General features: G+C 41.9%; 1 protein-coding gene across 3 annotated transcripts in view; it reads right to left on the bottom strand.

Annotated features, from left to right (window-relative positions):
• Positions 1-13,188, bottom strand: part of LOC124065437 (protein argonaute-3) — a 34,913-nt gene that overhangs the window by 19,818 nt on the left and 1,907 nt on the right. For all 3 annotated transcript variants that reach the window (XM_046400837.1, XM_046400839.1, XM_046400838.1), the window contains exons 2-4: positions 962-1,133; positions 597-717; positions 97-305 (exon numbers count right to left, since the gene is read on the bottom strand). In XM_046400837.1, coding sequence (XP_046256793.1) covers positions 97-305; positions 597-717; positions 962-1,133 — 502 coding nt within the window. The remainder of the gene's footprint in view (positions 1-96; positions 306-596; positions 718-961; positions 1,134-13,188) is intronic.

Here is a 13,188-nt window from a genome sequence, read left to right as displayed (position 1 = left end):
CAATTCAAATATCTAATATACCAATAACTGATCTATCTAGACAACAAAACAGTGAAAACAGAATTGTAAAACTCTAAAAAAATTTCAGCAGCTCACTTCATCGAGGGCAGGTGTCGGAGCACTACATCCACTGCGTGGACGGGGTTGGTGCTGATAGGTTTGTCCAGCTCCAGGGGCTCAGGCATGCTGCGGCCAGTCAGCACCTCATGGAGCATGTGCCAGCTGACCAGAGATACAAACTTGATGGAAACTTTGAAAGGGCGATCTTTCCCTCCCTCTCCTGGCAGAGTGACATCCAGGTCCACCTGAAGGTGGGAAGGAGCATGAGACAGGACAAAGAAGGTTAGATGAAAGCAGACTGCATTTAGTGAGACCAGATCGTGTGTGTTTGTGTCTACATGTGTCTATATGCACAGGCTGTCTGATATACTGCAGGTACACAAAATGTTTTGGCTCAGGTAACTCTGAGTTGTTAAGACTGTGTATGTGTGTGTGTCCATGCACTAGATATCACACATGGCTTATATTCAGGTTGTGCTGAAGACAAAAAGATGATGTGCTTTTATGTGTGTATGTATTGTTTTTTTACAGCTCACCCCTGTTGGTGCCACAGGCAGTGGGTTGGCTGTGTACAGGCTCTTCTTTCCATCATAGACAGGCCTGCGGTCCCCAAAGATTGTCACCTTGAAGTGCTGCACCATAGAATCAACCACCTCCCTGAACAATACACACACAAAAAGAGTTTAATATAGTAGATGAAGGCTTTCAACCGTTAGATCAACCATTATCATCATCAACAAAGCACTGATTCAACCTAATGACAGCCATTTTTCCTTGGCCAAGACTCTGCACGCCTGTGTGCTCATCCACTGCAAGATGCTCTGCAGTTAATAGAGGAGTTAAATTTCTAAATGCAAGCAATGATAAGTTTTAAAGTTACTGTTCAGAAGTTCCAGCCTACCTGTTGACTCGCCGTGGGCACTTGTCAGGCTTGATGTCCACCTCGTAGAGGTAGACATCCATCTTGGGGATATCCACCTGGAAACAGTTGGCCAGTAGCTTGATGGGCTTCCCCATGGTGCCATATCCAGGCCGTCGAGGCATGGAGAACAGGGACTGGGCCCCAACGGCTCCTTAGAGGAGAACGGAGAGGGATTCAGGTCATTTTATATGAAACTAAATATGTAAAGCTAAATGAATCCATCAGCATGCTAATGTGTAAGGGCCTCTACGAGATTTTACATACAATACACGTTATTTTTTTAATCTCAAGTTTAATATCTATAACAGGGGTCGGCAAGTAATTTAGGCTGTGGGCCAAAAATTGTCCTCGCCACTAGGAGGCAGGCTAGAGCCTGGCCTACGGCCTATTTAAACATGCTGTGGTGGGAACCACCAAAGCTTCACTTGCAAAAACTAGGCCTATATGGAGAATGATCATTAAATTAAAAAAAACAAAAAATAACTAATCACAATAAATAAACCATGTTGCATGTGCACAAGCCTATTGGCAATCTCTTTTATGTTTATAATTTAATTCTCTTAATGGACTTTAATTACACATTGCCACAGTTACCTGCTTGTTAAATAATTAGAAATATTGTTTTCTTTGTCGCTCTGACGCAAACAGTTTGATGACGGACTGTCGGCCTGAAGTTAAGTCGACCTGGAGTTAAGTTGAAGTTAAAGCCACAGAGTGCCCATGTCATGCAACTTTCCTATTTAGTTTTAGTGAAATAAAGACAGCATAGATTAAAAATGCAAATCCTGGCTCTGGTATGCTCTATTCTCGTTTTACTTAACATCAGGTGTCTGGTAGGCTAGGCGGGAATCACGGGAAGCAGAATAAAATGAAGTTATAAAAAAAGCACACTCAGAAAAAAAGAAACAAATCTGGCGGGCCAATGAAAATCGTTTGCAGGCCAGAAATGGTACAGGGGCCAGACGCTGCTGACCTGTGATCTATAATTTAGTTTCTGGTAAATTTTATAGTTAAAAATTAACTGACATGTTATAATATCCTATGTCAGTGGGTGTATATTAAATATTATTTGCTGGGCTGTGTAAACAAAAACTATGACATTATACAAAAATTAGAACTGAAAGATGCTGGCTGATTTAAAAAGGTGGTATAGTACTGTATTTCCCCGTTTGTCGACAACCTGGTAAAGAAAAAAACACTAACAAGGTAACAAGTGCATGATGGTGGAAAAGAAACACTGACAGCAAAATTCCAAATGTCATGATAAGTCGCTGTGTAGGGAAAAAGCAAGTATAAAACACTCACTTCAACAAGTTAAACATTATACATCACAAACACCCACCCACCCACTGAACTCTCAATGAAACCATACTGACACACTTCTATCCAACATGCACTCCAAATCTGACCTGACGTACTGAGAAAAGTACCGAGACGATAAAGAAGCATCAGGGGAATAAAACCACTTTCAAAATGAACAACACACGCTCATGATAGAAAAAAAAACACACACTCAGGATGGTAAACACTTGTCTGACACGTGCACAAGTGTTTCACGGGGCACCAGCTCTAAAGCAAACAAAGGCACACGGGCATTACAGGGGGATGTCCACATACACTGAAAACACACATGCATGATGCAGGTGCATTGATCCTACAGTATATGCCACATCTGGAACAGGAAGTGCATTGACTGGCATAATTATTATTATTATGCAGGTTTGATGGCAAAATAAATACATAATGAAAGACAAATGCTCGCATTACATGGATGTATGATGGAGAATACAGCATAAATATAGCCACTGTCACATTTGTTTAATACAGTATAAAGTGTAATTTTTAATGCGGCATAAAGTGTCTTTTTTTTAAAGATTTCCATAAAAACTAAAAATTTAATTTCACTTTCAAAGTAAAAGTGCAGCCCGCTAAGGTGATGTGAACATGACTGACAGATTCAACAAACACTGCAGATCAGGCATCTCAAACTGGTCCACAGGAGGGCCGGTGTGGCTGCAGGTTTTTGTGCCAACCAACCAAGAGCACACCGTTTGACCAATCAACTGTCAGTTGATTAAATGAGTCAAGTCTGGTGTGCTGCTACTTGGTTGGAAAGAAAACCTGCAGCCACACCGGCCCTCCTGTGGACCAGTTTGAGATGCCTGCTGCAGATGATGTGACCCCTAATATAACGCAGACAATATAATTTTTCACAATATCTACCTGAGGACTAGCAGGCACAAATATCAACGCATAATGATAGCTAAAAAATAAACAACTAAATACCTGATGTTGTTCTACAATAGACCAGGACAGCATTAAAGGCTGTTAATTGTGCTGTGCTCCTTACAACAGAGAATGTGTTTGACAGTCCACTCACATTTGTTCTAAAAAGTGGTGTTGCTGTGCACGTACTCACACTCACACAGAGACCACAAGATGTCTCAGACGTGACTCACTTTGATCCAGAAACAGCAAGTTCTGTTCTGTTCAACTTAATGTGCTACAATCATGTCGGTGCTCTTCTTGGATCTGCTGAGTCTCGCCTTCCACAACACACTTGAATAAACAAATAGCTTTGCTGACGTGTCAATGCAACATTTGAAATGACCTCATGCGTTTTAGATAAAAACTCAGATGGGTCTCATCCATTTGCCTGGTGAGTGTTACTTTGTATATTCCCCCTCCACCCCCATGTACTTTTTTCAGTTTTATTCGACTCTCTCATTGTGTCTCGAGATCTGCTCTCCAGTCTCTACCAAAAAACTGCCCCAAATGTGTCATTGATAAATGAGAGTCATACTTAAGGGTGATTCATCACAGATTTGACTCATAGGCTCACATCTGTGGGTGATGTTGAGGTTGAGGGCCCTGCTGAGGGGGGAGTTCATAAAAACCTCCCAACACCAGAATAGAAACCTTCTGTGAGGTCACAGCAGACAACATGAGCATCCTGTTTGTTTACAGTCACCAGCTCCTCTGGTAGGCTGTGGAGTGGAGGCTTACAGGGTTGTCAGAGGGTGAAGGCCTCATGTCTGAAACAGCCTGCTGGAATAAATTGATGAAAAAGACAGGGAAGTCTGGAATTCCTGCCATGGCTGTCCTTCTCACACAGAACTATAACTTTTGTTATGGTAATTTCCCTGGGGCCCTCAGTGAAACTTGTGAGGAAAGCCCAATTTCACACACAAGAGTAACCAAAATAGAGAAGACAGATATTTTGGTAAATCTTCATTAAGGTTACAGAAATAAGCTACCACAGATTGAGATGTGTCCTAATTCAGACAATTGTAGGACGTAACTCGTTCAAGAAGTCCTTGACACAAAGTTCGAGAGGGTTTTTCATAACAGAGAAAGCAATTTTTTCTGTCCTGTGATGGTCCTGGTGATGTCAGCAAGTAGGAGGTGGATAGCAGGGAGTGGCAGAATTAGAGAGTAGCTAGAGTTGGTGTTTTCCAGCTATCATCTGCCTCTCAGAACTAACTTCCATTCAGCATGAGTCACAGAGTCACCACGGGCAGAGAAGCACACAGTAGAGCATCCTTGAGTCCTCTGGATTCAGTAGCAAATCTGGTACGAGAAGTACAGTAGCAGTACAGTGGCAATAACCAGCTCTCACAGTGAGAAAGAGGAAGAACCTTTAGGTAAACAAAAAAACATACCACACATGCTTACGCTTTGGTGTTCCACCCACTTGAGCACACACGCGCAGCCAGCTGGTTCAGTTTCAATATGAAACCCACACACTGATAGAATGGGTTTATATTTCCCAGAGAGTTAATACTTTTAGCATTGTCCACAAACAAAAGACATACTCAACCTAATGCTTTTCAGAACAAATGCATACGCATTGACCAACTGCTATAAATTCTCACATTCACACTAATTATTACAGACACACAGAACGATTAACAAACCAAACCTCCAAAAAAGGTGGCTGATCACACAGACTAACCCACCAACTGCAGTCCTGACTTATGTTTGCCTGGTGATAATCTGACAAGATGCAAACAGGCATCAAAACAAACAAGCTGTGTGGGTCTAATCAAAACACTGGTCCCACCACCACGCCATTTGGCTAAGCTGTCACTGCATTCTTTGGCTTCCTGCGATTATGACTAACCTCTGGGTGATTCTGTCATTTGCAGAAATGTTTTGAGACATTGTGATGTTGATATATTTAGCTTCTCTCTGCAAGCGAAAAAGATGTTCATATTTTTCAAGGGCAAATGTCCCTTCATGTGGGGAAATATTATAGAGATTTAAACCAGTTCAAACTGACTAAAACATGTTTTCTTTACTTGAGGCTGAGATGAGACGACGTTGTTGAATTTTATATTTTTTTATTTTTTTTTTATTAAATCAGCATATAGTGACCATTGGAGCACCCTGCAGCTGGAGAAAATTCACTTTGGCCTCAGCATTCATCTATGGTGATTACTAGTGACTGTCAACACAGATGGGACCTTGCAATACCACACACAAGGCAGGCAACATACTGCGATGTTTAAACTCGAGCAGGCATGTGTTTTTGCAGGACTTTCTGAATAGCCAGCCCGATCCTGTTCATTCAGCAACGCATCAGATACCTCCTTCCTATCTGTTCTTCTTGGAAACCGTCTCTGTTCCCTAAGCAAACAGACATAACAAACGTGCTTGTCCACAGGCAGGAGTGTGGAGGGGGGCCAGAGAGGGGAGATTTAACTGTCACTGGGAGAGGGGAGTACTTAAGTCTCAAGCTTCGACAGATTTAAGTAGGTCGGCCCAATAGTTACCAACTGCCACTAGCAATAAAAGCTATTCAAAAGGCAGCTTGTGAAGTAATTACTGAAAACTGAATGTTCAGCAACATTATTGTTACGTGATGACTAAGACCATGACTGTCAAAAAAGGACATTGTCGAGGAGGCCGGCACATGTGTAGGAAGCTGTGCAGTCCTGAACACACGAAGATGCTTGCATAAGTTTACAGGAAGATCCAGTTTCTACAAAACTAGAGACAGAATACTAATCAAGAACACGTCAGAGATACAATGACCTCTGCTGTAGGTAGGTGATGTGTTATATTTGGCTATGAGAAATAGTGAAAACTCAACCACAAATCTACACAGACACATCAAAGACTTGTTGGAACTTTGCACAGTCAGTTGAAGGGTTCAAGGAAACCTCCTCTTGTTGAACTGAAAAATGCAGCACTGACTGTGTGTGTGTGTGTGTGTGTGTGTGGTGCACACGCAAGTGCTTTCAGATAATTACAGGAAGGACAAGCTTCAACAAACAGAAGAGAGTAGATGTAATCCTCCCCCTGTCTGTTAGCATGATTCTCATTTCTTGAGCCTGTACATTCAGACAGTGAGAGATGGTAGAGGAGGGGAAAAACTCTCTTGACCATGAATACAACTCACTCAATCAATGTATTTCAGTGATAGAGCCACTCAAGACCTGGGCCACTTGCATCCTGCTCAAAGTGTAGCTTAAGCTCTCGCGATACCCTTTGTACAACAAGCTATTTATTGTATAAACAAGGTCTGGTGTTGGCTTATCATGATACAAGCCGTTGTTTAATGAAGAAATGCACTGACATTTTAAGATTCTCTTAGCAACAGGCTACCCTTGGAGGTTCTTTCTTTAGATTCAAATTATATATTTACATTTCTTACCATTTACTATGCTGAAAAATAAACTGTTAGTGTAGGTTTTGCATTTAGAAAGGATTACCATTTCATATAAGGGATAAGGGATGCACAACTATAGATTAAGTAATCCATGAAAATTGCATAAAACTGTGTCAGTTATGTTCTTCATTTAATATTTAGAAGAATTGCTGTTTTATTTCTGGGCCAAATACCATACTTTTAAGTAAAGCAGATATACATTACGTAATAAAGTTTCAAGTTAAGTGTTTTAATGTTACTAATATTCTACAAACTTTAAAAGGGATCTGTGCTTTAATATGCGTAGACTCTGCAGACTTGAGAGGTGGTTCTTAAATGTTGGTTATTTCCTCTTTCAGCTGTGGTCAGCTTGCATTTATGTTGTATACACGGATCTCCAATAGTAACATAGTTTCAGGGCAGAAATACAGTATCAAAACGGTGATAGAAACTTCTCAAACTACTCCCACGAGTCCTGCAACATCATCCACTTTCCTGCTGCCCAACAGCATGCCAATATGCTCCAAACACTCGCTTGTTTAACAATTTTTTGTGGGACACACAGCTCTATATAGCTGCTTGTGCACTGAGCTGATTTTGTGTGTCGCTTGTTTGATCAGCTGGCAACCCTACTTTTGGAAATATTCTGCCATTTTCTGTTGGCAGATCAATTTCACATGTCAACTGAAAAGTTGCTCACATGCAAACACACTAATAAAAACTGAAAATCGTTTTTTAGTGCCAATATAACCTTGTCTGGCATCTTATTAATGTGTGTTATCATCATTTTTCAGATTTTATTCAATTTAATCCATGTGAAGCAATGGTATAATTGTGCATTTAGTTTAAAAGCTTCATTCTATTCCCTAAGATTTATCCATTCTTCATTTGTCCTATCAGGATCAAATACATTCACATAATTCACCATGTAAATCTATGCACATTAAATAAGTTGTACTGGTGGCCAGCACAAGGGTTGAATTTAGTCCATGAGCTGAGTGATACCATTCAGCAAGTGAGGCACCAGCAACAGTGCATATAATAAATAAATCATACGTAACAAAGCAATAACTGTGATGCCTGTCTTTGCTATGTGAATATTTCGGAAACGTCTCAGCAAATGTGAACTCGATCCACTCTGCTGCTTTCTAACAACATGGTCACACTGTGCACAGTGGGCCGCAAGCCAGAATAACTGGATAGTGAGAAGCTAGGATGACATAAAGTCCCTGCTAGCCCCCCTCAGCCACATCCCTCCAGTATACAAACGTACAAGCTGCCAATGAGTGCATGTCCACACACAGTCCCCCACACCAAACACACATACACACACAATACAGCTGTTGTGTTCCTAATCCAGAGATGCCTGAGCTGTGGGAACAGGGCGAGTGCTCAGTGTCGAGGCACAATGGCGTCAGTCACAGCACGCAGAACCCAGAAATGCACGCGCAAAGACATAGAGAGAAAGAGTGATATCTGGGGAGGAAGGACTGATGCATGTCACACAGATTCAGACTCCTACCTCCTGTCTCCCCTCATCTGGCACCAATGGGAGTCAATGCCACTCTCTGCCACACATAAACACTAGCAGGTAGCCACACTCTGACAGGCTCATGAGGGCCTGGTCAGTCACAACAACGTGCAAAGATGTTGAAATCCCCCTCGGGGCAAACCTGAGGCAGAGTGATAGAGCGCATGTGTGAGACTGAAGAGAGTGAAGAGGAGCACATGACAGAGAAATAATTTCAGACAGCAGGAGTAAAGCGGGTGGGGGGATTTGGTGGGGTTAAGAGTCTACTGCAGTGAGAGGCCAGTTCTGACTCAGTGGCATTATGGAGGGCCTAACAGTCTTACTGACACAGACAGGCGATGGATGGGTACACACACACATTCACATATTCACACACACAAAGTAGTCGCTCTGTTAAACTGACCAGGAGATTCTACTCGGGTGGGTTAAATGGAGCCTTCTGTCCTCACAGCATTGCTAGTCGGGCCTGAGTGGAGCAGCGGACGGGGGCCAGGGGTTGTTGACTTTTTATGTTGACTTGGGCAGGATTACTGCTGTCACTCTGAGAGTTTATATGTACTCTAATAAACTAACTAGAACCAAAACAAGATAATACTCAGATTATTGCAACTGACACGTCAACATCTTAACAAGAACATCTTACTGGCACTGGTTTGCTCAAACGGGAAGAAAGCGGCACAGATTTTGAGGAATCTGTTGCTGATGCCACACTGATACAAAGCAGCTAATTTTTTATTTGTCTCACTCATAACCCTGAACATGAGAATCAATGCATTCTTCCCTGGCTGCATGCAGTTTCACTGGGACTATTTTCTACACAAGAAACTGTCCCAAAATAGTTGATTTTAATTCTTCAGCCGATTTTTGAAGTTTACTACAACACATTGGGGTCTTATAAGCATAGTCTACAATCTGAATGGAGGAGGGACAGACAAAAGTCACAGACAGAGTTGTGTGAAGCAGACTTTAAACTTCACAGAAGCATGGAAGTCCTCTCTAGTTTAAAGTGGTGATGGTATTGACAAATCAAGTAGCGTGCTTGTTGTGAGGCAAAGTGCACTTTTTTTGGCAAAGAGATAGACATTCACAATATCCAGTGTTTACCCTATACCCCTACCAGATGCCAGGAGGGAAAAAACCAAGAGAATAAGAAAAGAACCATTTAAAGAAGTTCTCTCTGAAATGTGTGCTAGTTAAACAATGATTTGAAACACCGTCAATTCACCTTGTAGCATCAGGGAAAAAAAACAGTATGTAGTCCATTAGCTTGCCAAGCCCTGGCAACAAGCAAAAATGTCCGTAAGTCATAGTTCACGGACTGATCTCCATCTCCATCCTCTCTGCTCTGTGGACTCTCACACTGGTCATTCCCAAGAGATGACAGCAGCACACTGGCTGGACTACAGGAGGTAACTGCACAGATGTTGGAGAATCACTAAGCTTGTCTAGAGAGGCATCGCTTGGGTTTCTTTTCACTAGCCAACTGTTGTACAGAGTCCTAAACTAGTGGGTCAGTTTTTGTTTCCTTTCTAAGATCCCAAAGTTATTCCGTCATTGAAAATTTCATTATAATTAAATAACTTAACACTGTCTGATAATATAACAATGTGGTGATGCAAGTTAATTCTGGGTAAAAAGACAGTTGTTTAAATGTATTGAAAAGACCCCCTAATGAAAAGAAGAGAAGTAATGCCCGCTTTGCATTTGGTGGAACAGAAAAATGCACCCATGCTTTGCATGTGTTAATTGCAATTGGCTGGGAAACATTTAAGTCAAACTTTATACAAATGCACCTTTAATTTGTGGTTAGAAAAAAAAATACAGATTGTCCCTTTCAAATGTAGGAAAATATAGTTGCTAATGATTTCTGTTTTAACTCCATTTTCATTTCAAGACTGTATAGAATAATTAAGAGATATTTGTAATCTTTCTCAGACACTGAAAGACAGACTGTCTGTTCTCCAGTGAGCCCCCAAGAAAACAAACAGCCTTCCCCTTCCAATTCCATTTCTTCCTGTCCAGAGCCTCCCCCTAAAATGAGCCCCTTGCAGTTCCCCCAAAAACAGATCTCAGGAAGGGGGAAAAGAGGAGGAGGAGGAGGAGGAGAGCGACGAAAAACAGTGTGGTCTGGCTGCTCTGGCTTCTAATCTCTGTGACGCATCACAACCTCCAGCCGTCCTCCTCCTTCTTTTCGTCGTCCTCCTCCTCACACTCCCATGTACCCCACGCCCTCCCCCACACACAGTCCATCCCCTGACTTTCTCCTTGGTCTACCCAGCCCACTTGCAGAAGTTTGCTGTCTAACCCACACTCTGACAACAGCATGTGTCAGCCAGCAGAGCTGCCTCTCAGTTTATTCCACCAGCACACGACTGGTGAACTAGCGAACATGACAAACAAATGTTCCACACAAGGCCACAGGATTCAAAATGCAGAAAATGCTGTTAGACAGTAAATTTCAAGCATGTGTCTGTTGGTATTTACTGTGATCCCACTGGGTAAAACTACTGAAATAACACTTCTTCCTACTTAAGAAAGCACAAAAGATGATGACACATCAGTGGAGAATTGATGCCAAGCAACACCAGTTCAGGTTCTTTTCTGGCACCATTCTGGTCTTCAAAATATTCAATTTCAAGAAAAAAGAAGCAGCAGAAGCCTCACAATGATCTTATTTTATCAGCAGTCGCCTATAGATTCTGGTCTTTTGATGACTAGAATATCATAGCCAACTCTGGCCAGATTTTAATAGCATCTGATCTGGGGGGGTCACACATAATAAATAAATAAGAATGGTTAACACTTAGGGTAAGAGTTTTAAATTTCTTTTTTTTTTTTTAAGCAAAACACACACAAGGGTAAATCTTTCTCCAAACAATGAGCCTGACAGGCAACGGTAAACTGCATTCTCCATAGGAACCTACAACAATATGCCAATGGTTAGCCTTATGGGTGGGTGGGATGTGGATGGGGGTTGTGTTTTGCCAACAGGCTGCTTGAATGAACTGAGTATTATGGGGAGAGACTGCAAATCAAGTACTAAGCCCTCCCTCAAAGCCGACCCCTCTGTCTGAACAAAATCCACTGAGGACCAACCTACAAGAATAAGGCAGAGATTCCCACTGAGGCACAGAGAGGCAAATAGAGGAAGTAACCCAGGAAGGGGGTGGGGGACAGGGGTGACCATCTGAATCAAAAAGAGCGGGAAATACAGGAGTGTAAGAAAGAAGGACGTATGAAAGAGAGAGGGGGCAGACTAAAGAACTTGAGTAAGACATCGGCGGGACAAGCACAAGAAAGTCAACTCAGCTCAAGTCTTAAAAACTACCACTCAGTGAAACGAGGACCATTCCTCTTAACTGTTGTGTTTGGGCTGCCTTTCATTCCCAGCAGAGTCAACTCCAGCCAATTCAAATCTCATTTTGTTCCAAAGTGTAGTGTGACAGGTGGAGGGTAGGGGAGAAAGCCCTGCTGCACTCTATCTGCCATCGCACTGTTTTTACAGTTTCCAACACCAGAACAAGTTTCTGTGACAATAAGAAAGTCCTAGGCTTTTGTGTGAACACAAGCTATCCATCCACAGTGCTCAGCTGGGATATGGGACCATATTGATATTAGCAACTATATAATAAATGAACAGTTTAACATTTTAGGAAATACACTTGGCATAAATTCTAGAAAGAAGGGGGAAAACGGTTACCCTGGTTCTCTCCAGAGGTAACAAAGTCCAGCTACCAGTCCCTTCAAAACTTATTATATTTATTATTGTTATATCTGGTTTGTCATCACCGTAAAGTTGTCAGATAACCAGCGGAGACTCCAAGAAGTTACTCTGCCCAGCCAAGAAACGGTACACGCCAAAACCCCCAATAAAACCACAAATCTTTTGCATTTTTACAGTATTTTTTGGACAAATTAAAGAAATAACATAGAGTATTAATGAGCATCAGAAGTACTAGTAGCCATATTGTGCAACCTTGCAGAGACAGGCTACCTGCTAAAACCTGTTTCTGGCCTTAATGGTGTGTTAAGCTAACTGACTGCTGGCAGAAGCTTGATACTAAACTAACAGATGAGAGAGTGCTATCGATCTTCTCCCCATAATTTGAAATTCCTGACTAGTTCTGGCTTTGCAACTCAGTAATAATGTAACATCACATCGATATCAAGTGACGGGCTGTTTGTCGGCATACCTCAGGGTTAGCACATCAAAATGGATTTGATTTGCTTCGGGCTAGAAAGCTTTGCACTCATTATATCCCTAGTGCTAAGCTCTCCGGAGCTATGGTTTCCATGCCACATGCTGCCGCTTAGACTGCTACCAGGAAGAAGAGTGAGTCAGTTTATAAGCAAGATCTCTGGGCTACTGACAGAGTGATGAAGGGCTCTCTTTTAATCATTCACCCAGGCATAGGACTCACTGTTTGGCCTGTGGTGGTTGATGCTATGCAATTGTGAACATGCACCAACACACACAATATGAAGACCCTGTAGCAGCCTACAAGGACATGCCATAAAGGTATACAGTAAAACTTGCCTCTTTCTGACTATTTTAATACATTAATGTCTTACATAGTAAAAGCATCAACTATGTTCCTTAACGCAGACAGTCAAAGGCTGGTTTTGCCAATGTGTTCATGGTGAGTCTCATGGTCTGTGTTTTATGGTGAGTGAGGAGCTTGAGAGTTATGGCAGAAGCAGACACAACTCAAGTTCCTCAACAGAAGAATTCAACACTGAATTAACAAAAAACTACAATGCTGTAGCTATAAGTTTAAGATGAAAATACCTGGTTGAATCACCAGAGGGTTGTGGGTCAATCAAGCGATCAAATGCTTTGAGTACAAGAGATCTTTTTCACAACTGGAAAAGTGAAACCAACTCTGGAGCTTCCTTTTGGTTACAAAACTGCCATCTTGCCTGTGAAAATATACCAAATGTGATGTATTCACAAGGTGCCGTAAGCTTAAATTGCACACCTGCCCCAACAGCGACACATAACTGTTTAAGTCTGTTTGATAT

The sequence above is a fragment of the Scatophagus argus genome, chromosome 9 (genome assembly GCF_020382885.2).
Source record: "Scatophagus argus isolate fScaArg1 chromosome 9, fScaArg1.pri, whole genome shotgun sequence".
Taxonomy (NCBI): domain Eukaryota; kingdom Metazoa; phylum Chordata; class Actinopteri; family Scatophagidae; genus Scatophagus; species Scatophagus argus.
The sequence above is the reverse complement of the archived record's forward strand: the minus strand, read 5'-3'. Positions and strand labels throughout refer to the sequence as shown.